Genomic DNA, 25,592 nt, shown 5'->3' with positions numbered 1-25,592 from the left:
AACCCAGTCGCCAAAATTGCCATGAGAGGGTCACGAGTCGCTATTCGGCTTGTCCCGGAATAACACGAATTGGTCATGAATGCTTCTAAGCAGCTGAATTTTTGTGTTAAAAATACCACATCCGAACCATGTTGAGGATATTCGTAGTTGCGGAGACGATAAGGGCTTGTAGATAGAACTCGGGCGGAATGCTCGGACTTATATTTCGAGTAGGTTTGTAAAACCTTAAGAGTTAGCTATGTCAGATGACCATTCTTGGTAGTCTTTGCACAGCTTTTTTTAAGAGACAAAAATAGTTCTCGGTTTCCAACATCTTGAGAAATCCAAGCGCAGGAAAATCCATATTTGAATAATAAGTCTCGAACTGATGAAATTCCGTTTGAATCTCCAATATCTTCTTAACACTTTAACATGTTGTATTAGTGTTTCGAATGACGTGATTCTGGTTGTGTTAGTAATCTTATTTTATCTTGCCTTATCTTATGTGAAATAACTATTGTTTTATAATATATTTGCAATGGATAACTGCCAATTTCAGAGAGCCTACACCTTAACACATTTCCTGAATTTTTAATGTCCTTTTGCCTTGTTGTATCGGTAAATTGTTCCCCATATTTCTGCGCCATAACCGAAGTTGTTTGAATTTGACCATCAAATATCATGAATAGTGCATCAGGAGGTATCGCCTTCTTGATAGGATATAAAACCTTTCCTACTTGTCTACAAGTACATCCATTTCTCTTGCGAATGGATTTCTACCAGAAAGCGTTATTATTAGGTTTTTGTATATAAGAGGTTTCTAATTTTTCGGATCCAATAAACCATTCAACACAGGCAACTTCCCAGAATCGTGGCAATTCGGTCTTACCTTTCCATTAAACGAATCGGGGAAAAGTTGATGATAAGAAGCAATATTCATCAACGCTATTTCCCTGACTGCCAATTAACGTGTAATCCCCTTGCGTATCACTGTCAGATCTCTTATTAACAGCATGTATTTTCTTATTCCTGCACACATGTTAGTTTACCTAGAGTATTTACAATATTGTCTTTAGACGTTCTGGGTACCTTAAAAACATCAGTATCTTAATCGTGATCATCAAAAGGTAAATAACTAACACTATCATCTTCGATAAAACAATGTCCAAAAGGAGCATTCATATCACCGACAATTGTAATTACAGCCTGGGTACTCAATATGGAGTAATGTAAGGCTATTTTCTTAAGCCCGAACAATCTTAAAGGTTTATGTATGTTGTTGTAACATCGTGGACGTACTCACGTGCCGCCGCCATATCTACCCACAGAGTGGGACTGCTTCAGTACACCCTGGTGACAGATTAACCCTGGAAAGGCGTATTCAAAGTCGGTAGTATTTTTAACCCAGGTTTCAAGCACATTATATTCACACAGGTAACCCTACTTGTGGATTTGGGAATAGAGTCCATTAATTTTCCATGTTAACACTGAAATAGGAATGAAAGGTAATCTTTTGTCAGCATTAATATAATTAGAGTGAGTGAGTGTGTTGGGTTTAACGCCGCTTAACAGTATTCCAGTTATATCGCGGCGTGTCAGCTTAGTGTGGGAGGAAAGCCTGAAGTGATGCAGGTCTCAGACGTTTAGCACTTCTGTCTCCCTGACTTTTGTGTTCCGCGTCTGCTTCGGGGGACTGGTTGACATCCTTGTGTCGTCTACTATGGCTGGACTATATAGTGTCAGGGCTCTCGGGAGTTTCGGCCCATCGTCTGCAACTGCTGCGACTAGTGTCGGGGGTCTCGGGAGTTTAGGCCCATCGTCTGCTACGGCTGTGTCGGGGCTCTCGTTAGTTTTGGCCCATCGTCTGCTACGGCTGCAACTACTGTCGGGGCTCTCGGGGGTTTCAACCCATCGCCTGCTACGGCTGCCACTAGTGTCGGGGCGCTAGAGAGCTTAGGTCAATCGCCTGCTACGGCTACAACTCGTGTCGGGCGTCTCAGCAGTTTCGGTCCATCGTCAGCTGCGGCTGCAACTATTGTCGGGGCCTTAGAGAGCTTTGGTCCATCGTCTGCTACGGCTGCGACTAGTGTCGGGGATCTCGAGAGCTTCGGTCCATCGTCTGCTACTGCTGCAACTCGAGTCGGGACTATCGGCAGTTTCGGTCCATAGTCTGCTACGGCTGCATCTAGTGTCGGGCTCTCGGGAGTTTCAGCCCATCGTCTGTTACGGCTGCAACTAGTGTCGGGGCTCTCGGGAGTTTCGGCCCATCGTCTGCGCATGCTATTGCTGCAACTAGCGTCGGGGCCCTGGAGAGCTTCGGTCCAGCGTCTGCTACGGCTGCAACTAGTGTCTGGGCTCTCGTTAGTTTTGGCCCATCATCTATTACGGATGCGACGAGTGTCTGGGCCCTAGAGAGCTTCGGTCCAGCGTCTGCTACGGCTGCAACGAGTGCCGGGGATCACTTGAGTTTCAACACATCGTCTGCTACGGCTGCAACTAGGTTCGGGGCCCTAGAGAGCTTCGATCCAGCGTCTGCTACGGCTGCAACTAGTGTATGGGGCTCTCGGGAGTTTCGGCCCATCGTCTGCGCATGCTACGGCTGCAACTAGTGCCGGGGTTTCGGGAGTTTCGGCCTATCGTCTGCGCATGCTATGGCTGCACCTAGCATCGGGGCCCTAGAGAGCTTCGGTCCAGCGTCTGCTACGGCTGCATCTAGTGTCGGGGCTCTCGGAGTTTCAGTCCATCGTCTTCTACGGCTGCAACCAGTGTCGGGGGTCTCGGGAGTTTCAACCCATCGTCTGCGCATGCTATGGCTGCACCTAGCGTCGGGGCCCTAGAGAGCTTCGGTCCTGCGTCTGCTACGGCCTCCAACTAGTGTCGGGGCTCTCGTTAGTTTCGGCCCATCGTCAGCTACGGCTGCGACTAGTGTCGGGGGTCTCGGGACTTTAGGCCCATCGTCTGCTCCGGCTGCAACTAGTGTCGGGGCTCTCGTTAGTTTTGGCCCATCGTCTGCTACGGCTGTAACTACTGTCGGGGCTCTCGGAGTTTCAACCCATCGTCTGCTACTGCTGCCACTAGTGTCGGGGATATCGGGAGCTTCGGTCCATCGTCTGCTACTGCTGCAACTCGTGTCGGGACTATCGGCAGTTTCGGTCCATCGTCTGCTACTGCTGCAACTAGTGTCGGGCTCTCGGGAGTTTCAGCCCATCGTCTGCTACGGCTGCAACTAGTGTCGGTGCTCTCGGATATTTCGGCCCATCGTCTGCGCATGCTATTCCTGCAACTAGTGTCGGGGCCTTAGAGAGCTTTGGTCCATCGTCAGCTACGGCTGCGACTAGTGTCGGGGATGTCGGGAGCTTCGGTCCATCGTCTGCTACTGCTGCAACTCGTGTCGGGACTATCGGCAGTTTCGGTCCATCGTCTGCTACGGCTGCAACTTGTGTCGGGCTCTCGGGAGTTTCATTCCATCGTCTGCTACGGCTGCAACTAGTGTCGGGGCTCTCGGGAGTTTCGGCCCATCGTCTGCGCATGGTATTGCTGTAACTAGCGTCGGGGCCCTAGAGAGCTTCGGTCCAGCGTCTCCTACGGCTGCAACTAGTGTAGGGGCTCTTGGGAGTTTCGGTCCATTGTCTGCTACGGCTGCGACTAGTGTCGAGGCTCCAAGCAGTTTCGGTCCATCGTCTGCTACGGCTGCGACGAGTGTCTGGGCCCTAGAGAGCTTCGGTCCAACGTCTGCTACGGCTGCAACTAGTGTCGGGGATCACTTGAGTTTCAACACATCGCCTGCTACGGCTGCAACTAGGTTCGGAGCCCTAGAGAGCTTCGGTCAAACGTCTGTTACGGCTGCAACTAGTGAAGGGGCTCTCGGGAGTTTCGGCCCATCGACTGCGCATGCTACGGCTGCAACTAGTGTCGGGGCCCTAGAGAGCTTTGGTCCATCGTCTGCTACGGCTGCGACTAGTGTCGGGGATGTCGGGAGCTTCGGTCCATCGTCTGCTACTTCTGCAACTCGTGTCTGGACTATCGGCAGTTTCGGTCCATAGTCTGCTACGGCTGCAACTAGTGTCGGGCTCTCGGGAGTGTCATCCCATCGGCTGCTACGGCTGCAACTAGTGTCGGGGCTCTCGTTAGTTTCGGGCCATCGTCTGCGCATGCTGTTGCTGCAACTAGCGTCGGGGCCCTGGAGAGCTTCTGTCCAGCGTCTGCTACGGCTGCAACTAGTGTCTGGGCCCTAGAGAGCGTCGAACCAGCGACTGATACGGCTGCAACCAGTTTCGGGGATCACTTGAGTTTCAACACATCGTCTACTACGGCTGCAACTAGGTTCAGGACCCTAGAGAGCTTCGGTATAGCGTCTGTTACGGCGTTAACTAGTGTCGGGGCCCTAGAGAGCTTCGGTCCTGCGTCTGCTACGGGTGCAACTAGTGTCGGGGCTCTCGTTAGTTTCGGCCCATCATCTGCTACGGCTGTGTCGGGGCTCTCTTTAGTTTTGGCCCATCGTCTGGTACGGCTGCAACTACTGTCGGGGCTCTCGGAGTTTCAACCCATCGTCTGCTATGGCTGCAACCAGTGTCGGGGTGCTAGAGAACTTCGGTCCAGCGTCTTTTACGGCTGCAACCAGTGTCGGGGCTCTCGGGAGTTTCAACCCATCGTCGGCTACAGCCTGCAACTAGTGTCGGGGCTCTCGTTAGTTTCGGCCCATCGTCCGCTACGGCTGCGACTAGTGTCGGGGGTCTCGGGAGTTTAGGCCCATCGTCTGCTACGGCTGTGTCGGGGCTCTCGTTAGTTTTGGCCCATCGTCTGCTATGGCTGCAACTACTGTCGGGGCTCTCGGGGGTTTCAACCCATCGCCTGCTACGGCTGCCACTAGTGTCGGGGCGCTATAAAGCTTAGGTCAATCGCCTGCTACGGCTACAACTCGTGTCGGGCGTCTCAGCAGTTTCGGTCCATCGTCAGCTGCGGCTGCAACTATTGTCGGGGCCTTAGAGAGCTTTGGTCTATCGTCTGCTACGGCTGCGACTTGTGTCGGGGATCTCGGGAGCTTCGGTCCATCGTCTGCTACTGCTGCAACTCGAGTCGGGACTATCGGCAGTTTCGGTCCATAGTCTGCTACGGCTGCATCTAGTGTCGGGCTCTCGGGAGTTTCAACCCATCGTCTGCGCATGCTATGGCTGCACCTAGCGTCGGGGCCCTAGAGAGGCTTCGGTCCTGCGTCTGCTACGGCCTCCAACTAGTGTCGGGGCTCTCGTTAGTTTCGGCCCATCGTCAGCTACGGCTGCGACTAGTGTCGGGGGTCTCGGGACTTTAGGCCCATCGTCTGCTCCGGCTGCAACTAGTGTCGGGGCTCTCGTTAGTTTTGGCCCATCGTCTGCTACGGCTGTAACTACTGTCGGGGCTCTCGGAGTTTCAACCCATCGTCTGCTACTGCTGCCACTAGTGTCGGGGATATCGGGAGCTTCGGTCCATCGTCTGCTACTGCTGCAACTAGTGTCGGGCTCTCGGGAGTTTCAGCCCATCGTCTGCTACGGCTGTAACTAGTGTCGGTGCTCTCGGATATTTCGGCCCATCGTCTGCGCATGCTATTCCTGCAACTAGTGTCGGGGCCTTAGAGAGCTTTGGTCCATCGTCTGCTACGGCTGCGACTAGTGTCGGGGATGTCGGGAGCTTCGGTCCATCGTCTGCTACTGCTGCAACTTGTGTCGGGACTATCGGCAGTTTCGGTCCATCGTCTGCTACGGCTGCAACTTGTGTCGGGCTCTCGGGAGTTTCATTCCATCGTCTGCTACGGCTGCAACTAGTGTCGGGGCTCTCGGGAGTTTCGGCCCATCGTCTGCGCATGGTATTGCTGTAACTAGCGTCGGGGCCCTAGAGAGCTTCGGTCCAGCGTCTCCTACGGCTGCAACTAGTGTAGGGGCTCTTGGGAGTTTCGGTCCATTGTCTGCTACGGCTGCGACTAGTGTCGAGGCTCCAAGCAGTTTCGGTCCATCGTCTGCTACGGCTGCGACGAGTGTCTGGGCCCTAGAGAGCTTCGGTCCAACGTCTGCTACGGCTGCAACTAGTGTCGGGGATCACTTGAGTTTCAACACATCGCCTGCTACGGCTGCAACTAGGTTCGGAGCCCTAGAGAGCTTCGGTCAAACGTCTGTTACGGCTGCAACTAGTGAAGGGGCTCTCGGGAGTTTCGGCCCATCGACTGCGCATGCTACGGCTGCAACTAGTGTCGGGGCCCAAGAGAGCTTTGGTCCATCGTCTGCTACGGCTGCGACTAGTGTCGGGGATGTCGGGAGCTTCGGTCCATCGTCTGCTACTTCTGCAACTCGTGTCTGGACTATCGGCAGTTTCGGTCCATAGTCTGCTACGGCTGCAACTAGTGTCGGGCTCTCGGGAGTGTCATCCCATCGGCTGCTACGGCTGCAACTAGTGTCGGGGCCCTAGAGAGCTTCGGTCCTGCGTCTGCTACGGGTGCAACTAGTGTCGGGGCTCTCGTTAGTTTTGGCCCATCGTCTGCTACGGCTGCAACTACTGTCGGGGCTCTCGGAGTTTCAACCCATCGTCTGCTATGGCTGCAACCAGTGTCGGGGTGCTAGAGAACTTCGGTCCAGCGTCTTTTACGGCTGCAACCAGTGTCGGGGCTCTCGGGAGTTTCAACCCATCGTCGGCTACAGCCTGCAACTAGTGTCGGGGCTCTCGTTAGTTTCGGCCCATCGTCCGCTACGGCTGCGACTAGTGTCGGGGGTCTCGGGAGTTTAGGCCCATCGTCTGCTACGGCTGTGTCGGGGCTCTCGTTAGTTTTGGCCCATCGTCTGCTACGGCTGCAACTACTGTCGGGGCTCTCGGGGGTTTCAACCCATCGCCTGCTACGGCTGCCACTAGTGTCGGGGCGCTATAAAGCTTAGGTCAATCGCCTGCTACGGCTACAACTCGTGTCGGGCGTCTCAGCAGTTTCGGTCCATCGTCAGCTGCGGCTGCAACTATTGTCGGGGCCTTAGAGAGCTTTGGTCCATCGTCTGCTACGGCTGCGACTTGTGTCGGGGATCTCGGGAGCTTCGGTCCATCGTCTGCTACTGCTGCAACTCGAGTCGGGACTATCGGCAGTTTCGGTCCATAGTCTGCTACGGCTGCATCTAGTGTCGGGCTCTCGGGAGTTTCAGCCCATCGTCTGTTACGGCTGCAACTAGTGTCTGGGCCCTAGAGAGCTTCGGTCCAGCGTCTGCTACGGCTGCAACGAGTGCCGGGGATCACTTGAGTTTCAATACATCTTCTGCTACGGCTGCAACTAGGTTCGGGGCCCTAGAGAGCTTCGATCCAGCGTCTGCTACGGCTGCAACTGGTGTATGGGGCTCTCGGGAGTTTCGGCCCCTCGTCTCCGCATGCTACGGCTGCAACTAGTGTCGGGGGTCTCGGGAGTTTCGGCCTATCGTCTGCGCATGCTATGGCTGCACCTAGCGTCGGGGCCCTAGAGAGCTTCGGTCCAGCGTCTGCTACGGCTGCATCTAGTGTCGGGGCTCTCGGAGTTTCAGTCCAGCGTCTTCTACGGCTGCAACCAGTGTCGGGGGTCTCGGGAGTTTCAACCCATCGTCTGCGCATGCTATGGCTGCACCTAGCGTCGGGGCCCTAGAGAGCTTCGGTCCTGCGTCTGCTACGGCCTGCAACTAGTGTCGGGGCTCTCGGGAGTGTCATCCCATCGTCTGCTACGGCTGCAACTAGTGTCGGGCTCTCGGGAGTGTCATCCCATCGTCTGCTCCGGCTGCAACTAGTGTCGGGGCTCTCGTTAGTTTCGGGCCATCGTCTGCGCATGCTGTTGCTGCAACTAGCATCGGGGCCCTGCAGAGCTTCTTTCCAGCGTCTGCTACGGCTGCAACTAGTGTCTGGGCCCTAGAGAGCGTCGAACCAGCGAGTGATACGGCTGAAACCAGTTTCGGGGATGCTACAGTTGTAACTTTTGTCGGAGCTCGAGGGAGTTTCGGCGCATAGTCTTCTACGGCTGCGACTAGTGTCAGGGCCCTAGAGAGCTTTGTTCCATCGTCTGCTGCGGCTGCAACTAGTGTCAGGGCCCTAGAGAGCTTTGTTCCATCGTCTGCTGCGGCTGCAACTAGTGTCAGGGCCCTAGAGAGCTTTGTTCCATCGTCTGCTGCGGCTGCAACTAGTGTCGGGGCCCTAGAGAGCTTCGGTTCATCGCCTGCTACGGCTGCGACTAGTGTCGGGGCTCTCGGGATTTTCGGCCCATCGTCTGCTACGGATGCGACTAGTGTCGGGGCCCTAGGAAGCTTCGGTCGATCGTCTGCTACGGCTGCGACAGGAGTCGGGGCTCTTGGGAATTACTGCCCATCGTTTGCGACGAGTGTTCGTGGTCTCCGGAGTTTCTAGCTATCGCCTGCTACGGTTGCGACTAGTGTCAGGGTTCTCGGTAGTTTCTACACATCATCTTTCGGGCTGCTACTAGTGTCGTTTCTCTCCGAATCGGCGCATAGTCTGCAACGGCTGCATCTAGTGGTGTGTCTCTTGGGTTTTTCGGCTATCATCTGCTACGGTCGCAACCAGTGTCGGAGCTCTAGGGAGTTTCGGCGCATAGTCTTCTACCGCTGAGACTAGTGTCAGGGCCCTTGGGAGCTCTCGGGAGCTCTCGGGAGCTCTTGGAAGCTTCGATTCATCGCCTGCTACGGCTGCGACTAGTGTCGGGGCACTCGGGATTTTCGGCCCATCGTCTGCTACGGATGCGACCAGTGTCGGGGCCCCAGGAAGCTTCCTTCAATCAATTTGTGATTTTGCATCAATATGTTCAATGAATTTAATGAGACTGTCCAACACATTGTCAATGGAAGCCCCGCGTATGCACAAACACAGTATCATCAACAACATGATGGAGTGGCTCGATCAATTTATTACCATCTTAGCAATGTCAGTGGTTTTAACGCAAAGGTCCATCCATGGTACGACTCGGAATATGTAGAGGGCGTCTTGGAAAATGATAAATACAATTTTTTTTGGAATAGGCCCGTTTACAGCCTCAGACGTATCCAGGCCAACATACCTGATCCTTTTTGATAAATCCAATGAAATCATTTATATCATTGAATTTTCTGTCCCTTTTGACAGTAATGTGCTTGACAAGATTGAGGAAAAACATGGCAAATATGCAGACCTCGCTTTCGTAATGTCGCGCTGGCATCCTAAGTACCAAGTCGTCCTACTCCCCATTTTTTCTTAGGTTTGTTACCTCCCAATCTGTTGACTGACATACCTGGAGAACCCGGGTTTGCTACCAGGAATACAGCCCTTCAGACAATCTGGGTAATGCAGAAGGCTGCAGTTTTGGGGAGTCTTCACATTCTCCAAAACGTTCTGGGTGGGTTTGACAAGGCAGCGCTTCCTGGGAGACGTCCCATTCGCCGTCTGGGCTGCGCGTCGAGGTGGCAAGGGCCCTGAGCTGATGATAAGCCTAACCAGCCTGACTGTGCCAGGATCACCCAAACCCTCTTTGCTGAATTTGTTTTATTTTAATCTGTAAATGAAAATAATAATAATAAGGATAATAATAATAATAATTCGTGAGACATTTATTCTTGTGTACAATTTTGCAAGGAGTAGATTGACACTTACCATTGTTCATTGTGTTGTCTTTTTGCCAAACAATTAGCATAGAGCTAAAGCTAATTTATTTTCTAAAAGATAAATATTATGTGACTCTGCTTGATTTGTCCAAACACATCTATCATAATCACATGGACTACTATTTATCCGAATGTGACAAAAACGCAGAATGAAATAAAAACAGACAATTTATTTGACAACAAATACTTAAATGAAATACAACTGACAGCATCACATTAAAAACATCTGTAAAAATATACACCACATTCACACTTATCATTTTTCGTCACACAATAACTTATCCCAGATTTAGACACAGAAAATGAATGAAATAATCATCGTTCGTATATCAAGAGACGGGATTAACCTCAAACCCCTTCTTCTTTTGAAATCCACAACCGAGGCTGGAATCTTATTCTTGTGTAAAAGTGGCGTATTTAATGTACGTGGTTATGAGTAGTAACCTGTTTTATATTCTTTTTTAAAATGAGAACTTAACTCAATCCCCGTTTCACGTCTTCAATGCGGCTTTGAATCACCCCTTTGCCATGTCGATTAATGCACTGTAAACAAAAGATAATGGCGGGCGTCTCTCCACTATGACGTCACAGTTACGGCTCGGTCTCAAGCTGGGCAGTTGTTTGTTGCTTCTCAGATAACAATGAAATCACATGTGCCATTCTTGTGTGTATATATGTACTATATATGACAATTTAACATGTTTTAAAAAGTTGTTGTTTTCAATACATCACTTTTAAGATCAACGTTTAAAGATGTTAACAAGAAAAAAACGTGTTATATAAAGTAGTGTAAATTAAAATAAATTCAAGTATTTTCAAGTAAAAAAGGGTCAAGTATTTTGACTAATGTCTAGATTAATGTTTCACATGTAGTTGTTTTTCAATAAGGACTTCTATCTCATTGCAGGAATTGGATCAGCATGGGCATTTTTGGAAGCAAACCAGTGAGTTCTCATTAAAACTTGCAACAACTTTTGCTTTCATAAAGCATTTAGAGGGTCAGAAAGTGGAAATGTTCTGTCGTCTGTTTTGATTGGTTTCTAAACATCATTTCAGACGTATGCCGCATGGGTTGTTTTTATGTTCCCTTTGGTTTCATGTGCAGTATTCGGAACCATATGTGACAAAATAAGAACCGGAAGTACAAATAACTTGGGTAGAACGTGGCCAAGGGCGAGGTGGCTTGGGGGATTGAAGACCTATTCAATTTAGCCTGTGCTTTTGGAAATTGGAGTAGAACCCGAAGTACTTATAACTTTTAACTCAGTGTATGAGGACTTCTTTGAAGTTATACTGAAGTGAACACATTTTCTGAAACCGGAAGTGACATATCATAATCAGAATTACTGTTAATTATTATTAAGTGACATAAAGTCATATAGGGCTTGGGGATTTAGCTGTGCCGCAATAACAATTAGAACTAGGGCTGCTTGTACTAGTCCGGATTATTGCCAATTTTAAAATGCTATCCCACTGAGATACCATGCCGCAGTTTAACATTAATACCGCACTGAGACACACACGGAGCCGACCAGTCCTTGTTTTAACCCCAAGATGTTTGACATTGTTGTTTACTCAAATTTACATATCTTACAAATCTTAATAAGTTTTTCTGCATTATGTATTCAAACAAACAACATGTATGAACGATAAGTTATTTGGATTAATAAATAATATATGTTTAGAACGCCTAATGTTGTAGGTTTTAAAAGACAAATTTCATATGGCAGAAACTTGTTTGTAAAAAATATGCCCACGTTTACTTTTTGGGACAGAAATGTGGGGTTTGTTTGTTGTTTGACGCCAACATTCCAGCTCTATGACGTCGATCTGTAAATAATCGATTCTTGACCAGAAAACCCAGTGATTGACATCATGAGCATCGATCCACGCATTTGGGATACGGATGATATGCACCAATCTCGTCAGTCGCCTCTAACGACAAACATAGTCGCCCTTTACGCCCTTAACGGCAAGCATGGGTTGCTAAAGACCTATTCTACCCCGGATCTTCACGGGGCGAAATATGGGGTGTAAATAATAAATTATGTAAAGAAATTGACACTGTACATACATTAGCCTGTACATGTTGTAAAATCACCAACTGCAAGTCATGTTGTCAGATATGCATGTTGCAGATATATTTATGCCTATGAACGGGATGTAAAATATCAGTGTAAAATGTTATATATGCCTGACTCCTCTATTTTGTAACTAAATGCAGCACACAATGGTAAACACAAATTAGGCATCAAACATTGGAAGTTATTTTTTTTAGATATGGGCGCTCAGTCAACCCCAAACGTACCTTTTTCTTTGGCATTATTTCTTCTAAGATTGAAACTATCACACGGTCTTTACTGGCATGGTGTGTTAACTGTCAAATGATTACTCTTTGTATGAATTCTTTGTATAAAGTTCAATACTGAATACCATATCCTAGCTCTGTCTTAAACGTATTCAATTTTCAAACGCAACATCACAGTTAAGATGCAGTTGTCATGGCCTTAGAATTGAATCAGGAAGGTTTTCTAAAGAAAAGAGAGAAGATAGAATTTGTGTTATTTGTAAACTGAAGAGAATTATATAGAAGACGGACACCATTTTATTTTGAAGTTTATAACAAACTAGTACTATGATCTCAGAGCCAAAGTTAACTCACCAACATATTATATACTGAACCGCAAAAGAAACGTCACCCCAAGTAACATTGTATGAAAAGTTGTCATATAAATATCTGAGTAATTATTGTCAAAGTTTCTAAAATTCCTGTCTGGAAAAATGAAATTTGATGATAAAAAAACAAAGCAGGTGACAATAGAACCGATCGCGCAAATGCATCACGGCAACGGCCATGGTAACACGATGCACGTTGAGTTCCGTGCAAATTGAAATGCACATGCGTTCCCCGATTTCTTGCCCTATAAAAATCCACCCAGATCGGATAACATTCATTCGTTATTTAATTGCTACCACATGCCAAGATTGACAAGAAATCATCGACACCAAGCCCTTGGACGATTTCAAGCTAGACAAACGGCCCGTCAAGTACATGTAGCCACTTCATTTCAAGTCCACGTAAGGACCATATCAAAGCTCCAGCAACGGTACCAGACCACCAACACCACTGATGACAGATGAAGACCAAGGGTCACCACCCGACGTCAGGATCGTCATATTGTGCGACAGCATCTTCAAGATCGCTTTGATACTGCTACGGAAACTGCTCGACAGACCATGGGAACACACCAGCGACACATTATTGCAGACACCGTTCGTCGACGATTGACGAGCAGACACCTCCACTGTCACAGGCCACACCAAGGATCCATTCTGACACCACGTCATCGCCGGGACCGTATACAGTGGGCAACACAGCACCAACATTGGCGCCACTAGCAGTGGAGAAGAGTCCTCTTCTCAGACGAGAGCCGTTACTGTATCTCAACAGCAGATGACAGAGAGGGAGAGTCTGGCGACGCCGTGGAGAACGTTATTCGGATGCTTGTGTTGTCGAGAGAGACTCATGGGGTGGTCCGAGCATCACGGTGTGGGGTGGAATTGGTCTTGCACAGAGGGTCGGCCATGTGGTCTTCCAGAACATCGGTCCAGGGAGAGGCAATGGTGTCACAGCAGCTTGGCACATTGATCAAGTCTTGAGACCACACGCCATTCTACATTTGGCACGTCGCCGCAACCACGAGTTTCAGCATGATAACGCCCGTGCCCACACTGCAAGAGCAACAAGAGACTTCCTCCCGCAGAATGGCATCACAACCACGCAGTGGCCTGCGTTCAGTCCCGATTTACATCCCATTGAGCACCTGTGGGACGAGATTGAACGACGGCTGAATGACGTTCGACCAAGGCACCAACTGCAGCTGAACTGCGTCAGGCGTTCCTCAGTGTGAGCTCAAGTGCCTATGGCCTTCATCAACCGCCTCATCCATTCCGGCACGGCAATCATCAATGCAGATGGCGGACACACGAGATACTGATGCAATTTTCTCAGAGACTAACGTTGTGTTTCACTTTAAGAATATTTGACACTTAATTTCAACCTTGATGATCAGTTTTGCCAAATTTCATCTTTTTAATATGTCTCAAAGTATGTTTACAGTGTTTGGACAAATAAACTAAGGTTTCTCATATATCTATCGATGGTGACGTTTCTATTGCGGTTCAGTATATATATATATATATATATATATATATATATATATATATATATATATATATATATATATGCCGCACCATAGGGCCCAGGGTAGCATGTGTCCACAACATTGCCGGTCGTAAAAGGCAACCAAATTGGGCAACCTGTTTGCCATGGGCTGCGTCCCTGTGTCGGCAGAGGAAGAGAGTCTGGTGGTTGAGGACACCGGAGCTGGCAATAGCATTACATAGTGCAACACACCAATTAGACCCTAACCTTGCATAGACGGGTGGTTGAATGTGCCAGATTATATCAATCGTCTGCTCATGTCACGCCCTTTGCATATAATATGTTGATTACAGTTTTGGTATTTTAAAACTTTTGAAATTCTAAATGTCAATTATGTATGTATCAATCTATCAACTTGCTTTGAGCCCTATGCCCAGAAGGCAGTGGCACATGAGCCAATCTGGTGATGCTGACCTTCTAATTATGTACCAGTGCCCCTTGGGACATGGGGTACAATGTGCCTCCAGCACACCATTGCAGGACCTGAAAAGCGACCGAATAGAGCAACCTGTTTGCCGTGGGTTGTGCCTTTGTGTCAGTGGAGGACGGGATTCCGGTGGTTGAGGGCACTGGTTCCTAGAGTAGTGTTTCTTTCTCCAATACACTTTTTCCACATAGACGGATGGTAGAATGGGCTTGGTTCTATCAATCGGCTGGTCATGCCAAGCCCTGAGCTTTTTATTCTTTCTATCATTGTTTGGCTTGGGTTTTTGATATGTTATTCACGTGTTTGTTATTTAATTTATATACAATGTGATGTATGGATTTTCAATCTTCATAAAATGTAAAAAAATGCATAGATGGTGGTGCCAGAAGTTGGTGGTTCATTGACAGTCAACAAACACGTTGAATTCATTTGATTTTCTCAGATAGTACTGTCAGTACCTCGTAGAAACCATCCGAGTTTGGTACAGACTGCATCAGGAGTAGAGGTTGACTGGTTCTTCTGGACTGGTTCTCCTGGAAGAAGTAGTTGTGCATGATCAGATCAAGTTAGGACGAGAGATTCGGTTTTCAATCATAGAATGAAGTCGTTCAATTCTGTTTCAGTGGCATGACGTCGTAGTTGAACGGTTGCTAACAGACAGCATTTTGTCAACCGAGAACCCCTTCTGTTGTGGGACTTATCTTGATGTTTAATGACCCTGTGGATATGTATGGGGATTCCCTCACAACGTGATATGGGAATTTCGAATGCTTGGTCAATCGTTGAGCATCTATTGCATTTTCTTTTATTTGATTGTCTACTATTCATCGACGATAAGTCACACCTATGGTTGTGATCCAGCTATTTAATCTAATCGTTTCCTGGCGACAATGTCGAAACAACAGTCAGTTAAGAATTTCTTTTGCAAAGGTGATGTCACTACAACTACAACAACGCCTTTGGTGTTACAATATGAGCTATGGTTGTGGGATTTTTTCAGCTGATAGATAATGTCACTCGCAGGGGACAAGAGTCACACTCTTGGAATTAAAACTCGAGATCACATCGGAAAATCGTGACAGCAAACTTTTCTGCAAATTATAGTAGGTCAGAAAATAAACGTAGTATCATGGCTACTGTAGGTTCTGCTTTCAAGAAACAACACCCAGGCATACAACCTGCTGTGAGAATTACTATGAAACGATCTAACGCTCACAAAGTAGACACTACTTATGGATAACAACAATATCACATATTGTACCCATGTCGGGAATCGAACCCGGGTCTTCGGCGTGACGAGCTAACGCTTTAACCACTAGGCTACCCGACCGCCCTACACCACTTTTAACCTTACCTCACCCAGACCGGTGGTAGAATGGGCCCGGTTCTATCAATCGGCTGGTCACGCCATGCCCTGAGGATGGACCACATTTATTTTTGAATATATATCTACTTCCATACAGTCATACTGGAAAACATCAGTCATTCTGGAAAGTTTGTATGTGATATTAATCTGCCTAGAGTCTCAGGCCTGAAGGCGGTGGCTCATGGGCAAATCTGGCGTTATTGACCTCAGGGTTCTATTTGTCTTCAGAAAATTGCAAGGGCGTAACCAGCCTGACTTTTATTCTGTGACTCTCTTTGCTAGCCGTGTCTGTATTGCTCGAGTATAGCATGCCTGTAACCCTGGTGCTTCCTTTGCAGCACCGTCATTGTAGACACTCTATGTGGGTGTTAAATATCCCTTTTTCATTATGGCTACCCCACAGAACACTGGTTTTCGACAAAACAATAAAAAAGCATGTTGATACAAATCCTGCAATATCTTCTGATGAGGATTCTGTGCAAAATTGGCTACAAATTCTGGTTGTTGAAGGGATTGATTGTGAGCCTCTCAAACTCAACCCCTTTGGAGTTTCAAAATCGATTGAAGGTGTATGTGATACTGGTCCAGTTCACTGCTTGTGGAGTGTGCAAGGAGACATCAATCTCTGAATCTACTCAAAACCAATCATTTTGCAAATACAGGGATTGCAAAATACATTCAATTCATGTGACCGTGCGAAGTGCCTCTTCGACTTGTTTCTAGAGGTAATTGTAGCAGAATTGAAGCCTCAAGGTGTCTCTTCAGTCAAACGGTCTAACAGTTAACATGGTGACAATAAGTACCTTTTTACATTTAACCTCGCAAAGCTTCCTTCCTCAATCAAAGCTGGATATTTCAACATCAGAGTGGATGTGTATATATCAAATCAACTCCATTGTTTTGAATATATTGAACAGCATTGAAAACGCACCAACAATAAGTCTTGAAATATTACAAAAACAACTTGAGCAATGACCGATTTTAATTAGAACAGACATAGACGGATTATTAAGAAAGATGACAAAGGAAACAGGAATACCACACAGTAATTACATTTACGTCATCAGTGTAAGGAAGACACATAGGGTTAAAATGAAAAGTCAATATCTGGTATGTCCACCATTGGCAGCAACACACGCCATGCAACGTCTTCTCAACGATCGAATAAGTCTGCGAATAGTGTTCTGGGGCATTCCACTCTTGACGTAGTGTATCTTCAATTTCTCTCAGGTTCTGTACTTGCAGACGACGTGAGAGGCGTTGACCCAGGTAATCCCATAGCTGTTCAATTGGCGATAGATCGGGTGACAGGCCTAGGGCTGGCCATGGAAGCAGAGGCACATTATTGTTTGCTAGGTACTGTGTTGAAACACGTGTTGTGTGCGCTCTTGCATTATCTTGCTGGAAGGTGTGCATATCCTGGTGCTGATGAAAAAATGGGATGATGTGATTTGCCAATATGTTATTCCGGTAGTAAAGGGCATTAACTCTTCCACGACAAACATGGAGCTCTGTTCGATGGTTATGACTGATGCCGCCCCACACCATGACACTCCCTTCCCCCCATCGATCTGTCTGTACAACACAGTCATTGTGGTAACGTTCTCCACGTCGACTCCACACTCGCAGTCGACTCATCAGAGAACAGGAGACCATGCCGCAATCTCCAATGACGATGCCTTTTGGCCCAACGCAGACGTTCATTTCGATGTCGATCAGCGAGTATGGGTCCAACATATGGACGTCAAGCACGTAGCCCTGCTGAGCAGAGACGTCGACGTACGGTGTCAGCGCTGATCAAACCCCATCGGCCTTGTACAGTTGCTGCAGTCCTGGTAGCCGGAAGTGTACGATCACGAAGATGCCGACGAACAATGTGGCGATCCTGACGTGGTGTAGTTACACGACGTTGACCCGGACGTGGTCGATCTCTGGTGGTTCTTGTCTGCGGGTATCTGCTCAGTAGCCTGAGGACTGTTGACTGATGGCATTGAAACCGTTGTGCAACGACTCTACTTGACGTACCAACTTGAAGCATGCAAAAGGCACGTTCACGTCCTCTGCTGTTAATCTTGGCATTTCTTGTGTCAGTACCCTTTACGTCTGCAGCAACAAGTGACGCGGCTTTTAAAAGTCTGTCTTTTATAGCTCTTTTCTGCATGCTTCCCCTGAAACAAAACACGTTTTCCATGATGTGCATGCAATTTGTTGCATTTTGGCGATTTCGCTCACAAAACATTTAGGAATGTGTTTTGACGAGCTGTTCTTCTGCATGCTTCGTTCAGAACGTCGTATATTACCCATTCACTTACATATTTTCCTATGACTTAAGCCCGGATAAAAATACATCCATTTTCATGGTGGTGCGTTTTCAATGCTCTTCAGTATATCAACAATTTGGACATGGAGCAAGATCCTGTTATCGCACCCAATTTTGCCCCTACTGTAGTAAGACCCTGATAGCACTGACTGCATTGATACCATCACTTGTGCAAACTGCAGCAGTGATCACATGTCCACTTCAAAATCATGTCATTTGTTTGTAACACAAACAAAAAGTCTGGAAAACAAGTACACAAATGATTTTTCATTCAGAGACGCAAAGAAACTGGTAACAAGTGAATCAACCACTTCCACTTCTTCACTGATGTATTCTGCTTCAGTCTCCACTTCTCCTATCAAGGCTGATAATGGTTGTCAAACGCTCTTAGCTGGGCGTCGAATGTTCAGAAAAATTGATGCTGATGACACCAGCACTTCATCTCCATCAGCTTCACAAACTGAACCGCTGCCGCAAACTCACTTTGGCCGAACCTGCCATTCAACCAGACACTGTACCTGACTTGAGAACCAATGGACCTCTTTCGAAAAGAGAACATAAAAAAAACGTAAAATAGAAGCAAGGGCCTTAAACATGTTCCTCTTAAGGTTCATAACCCGTTTATGGAGGGAGATATGCAGGTCACTCCATCACTGCCATTACAGCGTAAAAGACCTTCCCATGCTCAAGATCTCCAATTGAGCCTCCATGAGTTGCTCTCCCAATTTAATCCAATGGAAATGTAGAAGACTTCAGAACAATTTTAGTGACCTTCAGCTATTAATTCAGGATTTCAAACCATCTGCATTATGTTTACAAGAAACTTTCCCTAAAGCAACAGATAATTTTGGTTTACGACAGTAAGATTCTTACCATTGCTTTTCCCTCCAGGTGATAAAGCAACTGGAGGACCCTCCTTATGGTGAGGCAGGGCCTCATTCACAGTCCTGTTCCTCTCAGTACCCCTCTTCAGGTTGTTGCAGTACGTGTAACATTTTGATATTGTTTTACTTTGTGTTCTTTGTATGTACCACGATCATACCCTCTCCAACAGTCTGATCTTCAGGCACAAAATGACCAACTCCCTAAGCTCTGTGTTATCATTGGAGATTTGAATGGCCATAACCCTCTTTTGACACCAGTACTAAAGGAAAAAGGTTTTTCTTAAATAAGGATTTGGGCACTTTAATGATGGTTCTCACGCATATCTACTTCTTGCAACTGGCCCTTACTCTTGTCTAGATTGTCTTGTAGATTCTAATTTACTCAATGAATTTGAATGATCAGTGTATGATGACCTGTGTGGAAGAGACCATTTTACAATTTGTGGCACCATCTGATGTTTCTCCATAATCCGTCGCCATCCAATGGTCCACAATTTGAATAGATTTAAAATATTCAACGCTAAAGCACATCGTACATTTAAACAAAATAAACGTCAGTCTTGGCAAAATTTTGTAACCAAGATAAATTCATGTACGCCGATATCTAAGGTATGGAACATGATTCAGAAAATTAGGTAAGGGTTCTATATCTAGTATCCACCACCTTAACTAATGGAAATGAATTATTATATGATACTTCTGATATTGCTAATAAACATTGTGAATCTCTGGCTCAACATTCTTCCTCCTCTGACTATGTCCCTAAATTCAAAAAATATCTAAAGCAGCAAAAACAGAAACCTATACATTTTAATTCAGTTAATTGAGGAGATTACAATGAAATCACTTCCATTCATGAGCTCAATACTGCCCTTGGGCAAGCTCATGATACTGCTACAGGATCTGATAATATACATTATCAACTCTTAAAACATTTACTGCAATCATGTTTAGAAACCATTTTGACATTAGTTGATAAAAGTTGGACGTCAGCAGAATTTCCTTCTTCATGGCGAGAAGCTATAATAATAATAATAATAATAATAATAATAATAATAATAATAATAATGTGCACTTTTAATGCGCTAGCCTCCATGTAGCAGTTTATGCTCAAAGCGCTTCATTCAAATGTCACTCTGGAAAACTTTTTTGAACAAATGTGTCTTTAGTTGCTGATCGAAGAGTTCTGTGTGGATTATGAAGCTGGAGCAGAGTGGAGAGATACGCTGGAGCCTGGTTGTTGCCACATTTGTATGTCATAGACAGCATTTTGTACATGATCCTTGATTAAACTAGAGTGAGTGAGTGAGTGAGTAAGGTTTTACGCCGCTTTTAGCAATATTCCAGCAATATCACGTCTGGGGACACCCGAAATGGGCTTTACACATTGAACCCATATAGGGAATCGAACCCGGGTCTTCGCCGTGACGAGCTAACGCTTTAACCACTAGGCTACCCGGCCGCCCGTGACTGACTCAACCGGAAGCCAGTGTAGATGCTTAAGGACAGGAGTGATGTGTGACGTTCCTGATGTGCTTGTCACAATCAAGGCCGTTTTCTCCACTAACTGGAGACGACCTAGCGCTTGCTTTGAAACCCCCCACAACAATCTGTTTCCATTGTATAGCCAAGACAACACCAAAGACTTAATCAGGTTCTTAGCCGCCTCTGTGGTGATGTAGTTCCTTATCTTGGGCATCAAGGGTGAGGTTTGAGTCAATGATTATACCTAGACTTCTTCACTTCGTCCAATGGTAATGGTTGTCTCTGCTACACTGCAAAGTTGGTGTTTCGTTCGAGTTAGTTGGGCTTCGGTTTTGTCATCATTTATCTGAAGCCTCCTTGATGGCATCCACGACTTAATGTCAATAGAGCAATCAGTAATGTGACTCAGTGATACTGATGTTTCTGTTGCTTTAAATGCATTGAGCAGTTAGGCGTCGTCTGCAAATGACTGCTGGTTCAGTCCATGATTCTGTACCACTATCTGTAGACTATTTGTATACAGTATAAACAACAGCGGACATAGCACTGATCCTTGGGGAACTCCACACTCCATGTAGAAATCTTCGGACTTTAATGATGACTGCTTGTCCTCTACCTGACAGATAGAACCTAATCAGCCTTAAAGCTACACCACCAATATCAAGATCATGAGCCATTACTTCATACAATCGTGCATGGTCAACCGTATCGAACGCAGCCGATAAGCTATAATTGTTCCTATACCAAAACCTGGACGTTATCACACTGATCCTTCCAATTATCGACCTATTTCATTGACCAGCTGTGTTTGCAAATGATATCATTAAAATCAGGATCAGGGAGTCCCACAGGGCAGTATTGTATCTGTTACATTGTTCAGCATAAAAATATATAGTCTTTCCAAAGTTTTAAACGATTCAATTGATGGAACACTTTTTGTGGATGATTTTAACATATCATGTCGTGGTAAAACATGTATACTATTGAAAGACACTTACAACTGTGTCTAAATTAATGGTCGTTGGAACATGGTTATAAATTTTCAAAATCCAAAACAAATTGTATCCATTTTAGTAGGAAATACAAACCTGATAAAGACCCTGATTTAGTTAAAGATAGCACACTAAAGTGTAAAAGAGGCCAAGTTATTCGGTATTATTTTTTATCACCATATAACCTTTTTACCACACATAAAATATTTGAAAAATAAATGCCTGAAAGACGTTTCAAGTTCAAAGTGAGGGAGGGGATCAGAAAACCCTTCTCAAACTGTACATGACACTTATACGCTCTAAACCGGATTATGGCTCCATCATCTTTGGTGGAGCCTGTAAAAGTAATTTAAAAGTATTAGATAGTATTCATCATCAAGGCCTGAGGCTTTGCCTTGGAGCCTTAAGAACATCCCCTCTCAATAGCCTGTACTTAGAAGCTGATGAACCATCGCTTAAACAACGTCGCATAAAATTATCTTTACAGTATATTTCTAAACTTCATTCTTATGATTCCAATCCAGCCAACGATTGTGATTTTAATCCCCCTTTTAAAGAATTCTATAACAAAAACACATCTCTTACTCCACCCCAAGGAATCAGAATACAATCTCATATTTCATCTTCTCAACTTAATCTTGAAAATATAGCCCCAACTGATTGGTAAAACCAGAGGTGGATATAACATTAACTAAACTAAAGAAATCTGATACAAATCAACTCATTTATCAACAACAATACAATGAATTACGAAGCACATATAATACATACAAATCTATATTTACTGATGGATCCAAGGATGGTGATGCAGTTGCCAGCGCCACCGTCGTTGGATCCAGGACTATATAATCCAGAAGACTACCGGATAATTGTGCCATTTTTACGGCTGAATCACATGCTGTGTTAACAGCACCAGAGTACATTAGTAAACAATCAAAACAATCTATTATATTTTCATATTCTCTATCCTGTCTTCAGGCAATACAAAATCAGTCTTGCAAACATCCACTTTGTTTGTTGTTTGCGTCAGCAATATTCCAGCTATATGACGGCGGTCTGTAAATAATCGAGTCTGGGCCAGATAATCCAGTGATTGATATCATGAGCATCGATCCACGCAATTGGGATCGATGACATGCATCAACCAAGTCAGCAAGCCTGACCACCCAATCCCGTTAGTCGCCGCTTACGACAAGCATAGTCGCCTGTTACGGCAAGCATGGGTTGTTGAAGACCTATTCTACCCGATATCTTCACGGGTCTCAAATTACATACAATGATTATAACCCGTGATCATATGTTACATCAGAGATCTCATTCAACAGAAGTGGGACACCCAAGATGGTATCAATAAATTACATGAAATTAAACCAAATATCGGTTACACACTTACTTGGTCTGTCAGTCCAGACTTGAAGAGGTCATTTTACGATGATGTCTTATTAGCCGTAGTAGATATACTCACGAATATTTATTGAAAGGTGAAGATCATCCATGTTATATCCCTTGTGAGTGAGCGAGTTGGGTTTAACGCCGCTTTTTTTAACAGTATTATTGGTTATATCACGGCGTGTAAGCTTAATGTTGGAGGAAAGCCTGAAGTTATGCAGGTCTCAGATGTTTACCACTTCGGTGAAACCCACGAGCACGGGTATGGTGCTGACAAACCTAGAAACATCATCGGGGCGAACCGGGATTGGAACCCACAATCATAGGTTTCTGGCGTGGCTAAGGGACGCAACTCTGCACATGGAATCGCGGCGCCTTTACACCTGGGCCACCCCATATCATTTGTGATGAGAGAATCACAGTCAATCATGTCCTGCTGACTATTGATTTGGCCATCAAAAGGGAAAAAAAATATTTCAAATTATCACCCCTCAAGGATCTTTTTAATAATAGTAATTTTCTTTTAATTATTGGGTTTTTACAAGAAATAGAATTGTACAATCAATTTTGATCATATGTCTTGTATAAAATAGATGACTTTTTAGAATTGGTAGAATGAATTTATAGTGAGTTTGTTAATTGCTGTATTCTCCAAGGGGGTTGACGTAGTATAAAAGTATTGTCCCCTGAGAGGATAACGTAAGTCCATGTCATTCAAATGATATTGCTGCCTACTACACCTTTAAAAGTAGAGTATTTGTAATTTTAATTGTGGCTAACGTTGCGTCCAATCGCCAGATACTGAAGGGATTATGTAAATCCTGCTGGGGTCGATGCAGGTAGCAGAGGTTTTGACCCATGGTCCCCAATGTAGTGGTCTACCTTCAGTTGTTGGCGATCAATAGCCAGTTTTTTATCTTGTATTGTTCTACATAGTGCTATCATTTTTATGATTCCATACTAGTTTTATATCTTTTTCTGTAATAAGTATAGTTATTTTACTGTTCTTCGTTTGCAGGTTTTTATATAAGTTTCAATGTATTTATTATGTTTAACCCTTGATAGTCACGATATGGCTAAAATATTGTCAATGTGATCTAACATTTTAACTCACTCACTCAGTTCAATGCTCAAACTTTATAAAATGTTATTTTCTCCTCCAATATGTCAGTACTCCTCCATCACAGATTTATGGACTATGTACTGCTTATCTGGAGAACTGTTGTGAATATGATGCCTCATGACCTCATAATCCTTCTTGGCATATTGTTTTTGTGCTACCGTCTTTCCTACATGATTATTAGTATCACTTACACATTTCTCTTTTGAAAAGTATGAGATATTTCACGAAACAAATACTCTTTGTTTTTTATATGTCTTGTTTTGTCTGACATGTTTTAGGACACCCATCAGTGGAACAGGAATACAAGGATTAGCTGGGACGAAACGGTAAGAACAGTTTTATTATTCAACAAAAAGACCCTCAGATTTCTGTACTTCTGATACATTGTTTCTGGTCGTCAGATTTTGTTTCATTGTCGTTGAAGTATATTTGGAAGTAACGGTACTATTAAACAGGAGCAACTGCGAACAGTTCAAAACTCCAAGAGGATTTCTGCGAAAACTTCTGGATTGTTTTATGGCGCTAAAAAAGAGTGTTAAGGGACCATCACGCCATCAGCTAGTGACAGGCATGGTAATATATAGTGAGTGACAGAATAAACGTCAATCCTGGAGGAACTATGTTTCAAAAATTAATTCTCGCACACCTTTGTCCAAGGTGTGGAACATGATTCAAAAGATTAAGGGCAAAGGATCCAAATCAGGAGTTCACCATCTCAAAGATGGGAATACACTATTAAGTACAAAATCTGAAATTTCCAACAAACTTTGTGACACTTTGGCAAATCATTCCTCATCATCAAATTACAACCCTCAATTTCAGAGGTTTCAGAAACAGCATGAAAAGAAAAAAAACTAAATTTTAACTCTGATAATGGTAAGGACTATAACGAAACATTTTCACTCAATTAATTATATACTGCCCTAGTGCAATCACACGACCCTGCAGCATGATGGATTTTATGGGTTCTTTGTCAAAAGTTTCTATAACCAAGAAACGTGGCCAATAGTCAGATCGAGTGGGCGAAGTATTTTCGTCAGTCGTCTTTTTTAACCAGGGTATTGGGAAGACATGTCGAAAGGGAAATAATTCTGCACCCCTTTTCCCCACCCACCATGGAGTGTCAACAAGGACAGTCTTATGCTGCAGCGGATCTCCAAGCTGCAAAGACCGGGGATAGAGGGGTGGTATACTCCAGCAAATTTGACGCAAAAAGCTATAACTATCTACAAAATTAATGGCCAGGCTGGTTCGGCCAATGACAAGTAATTGGGCTCTAAGCAAGTTGATTCATACATCTAGAAAAGACATTTTGATTAAATTTATTTTTAAGGACCAAAGTGCAAAAAAGTATGCTTAGGGCATGACATGACAAGCCGATTGATAGAATCGGGCCCATTCTACCGCCCGCCTAGGCAAAGTTAGGGTCGAAGTGGTGTGTTGGACTAAGGAGCACTATTGACGGCTCCGTCGCCCTAAACCACGAGAATACCTTCCTCTGCCGACACAGGGTCGCAGCCAACGGCAAACAAGCTGCCCAATTCGGTCGCCTTTTACGACCAGCATTGGGGTGTTGAGGACACATTTTTGTGTATCTTCCCCGGGTCCCCACGGTGACAGATCCATCCAATTACCGTCCAATATCATTAACATTATCATTGTCAACAAACAACATCCTGTTTCGATCGTTTTCGATCTAGAGAAAGCATATGATACAACGTGGAAACATGGTATTTTAAAAGATTTGCTAGAATTCGGATTGAGGGGCAGATTACCTTAGTCCTTATCTCA

The 25,592-nt window shown here is 45.3% G+C and overlaps 2 protein-coding genes across 2 annotated transcripts in view; both read left to right on the top strand.

Moving 5' to 3' along the window:
* The window catches only part of LOC124125659 (interferon-induced protein 44-like), a 43,948-nt gene that overhangs the window by 988 nt on the left and 17,368 nt on the right, over positions 1–25,592 (top strand). Inside the window, exons 2-3 of the mRNA XM_046489011.2 lie at positions 10,498–10,534; positions 24,080–24,127. Of these exons, the coding sequence (XP_046344967.2) occupies positions 10,511–10,534; positions 24,080–24,127 (72 nt within the window). The 5' untranslated portion in view covers positions 10,498–10,510. The remainder of the gene's footprint in view (positions 1–10,497; positions 10,535–24,079; positions 24,128–25,592) is intronic.
* On the top strand, positions 2,631–4,726 carry LOC125380896 (ice-structuring glycoprotein-like). The gene is made up of 3 exons (XM_048396655.1): positions 2,631–2,717; positions 3,318–3,950; positions 4,043–4,726. The coding sequence occupies exons 1-3, from the start codon at positions 2,631–2,633 to the stop codon at positions 4,724–4,726; spliced, it is 1,404 nt and encodes a 467-aa protein (XP_048252612.1).

The sequence above is a fragment of the Haliotis rufescens genome, unplaced genomic scaffold (assembly GCF_023055435.1).
Source record: "Haliotis rufescens isolate VD_foot unplaced genomic scaffold, xgHalRufe1.0.p SCAF_16, whole genome shotgun sequence".
Lineage (NCBI taxonomy): Eukaryota > Metazoa > Mollusca > Gastropoda > Lepetellida > Haliotidae > Haliotis > Haliotis rufescens.
This window is presented reverse-complemented; position numbering and strand designations above follow the sequence as displayed.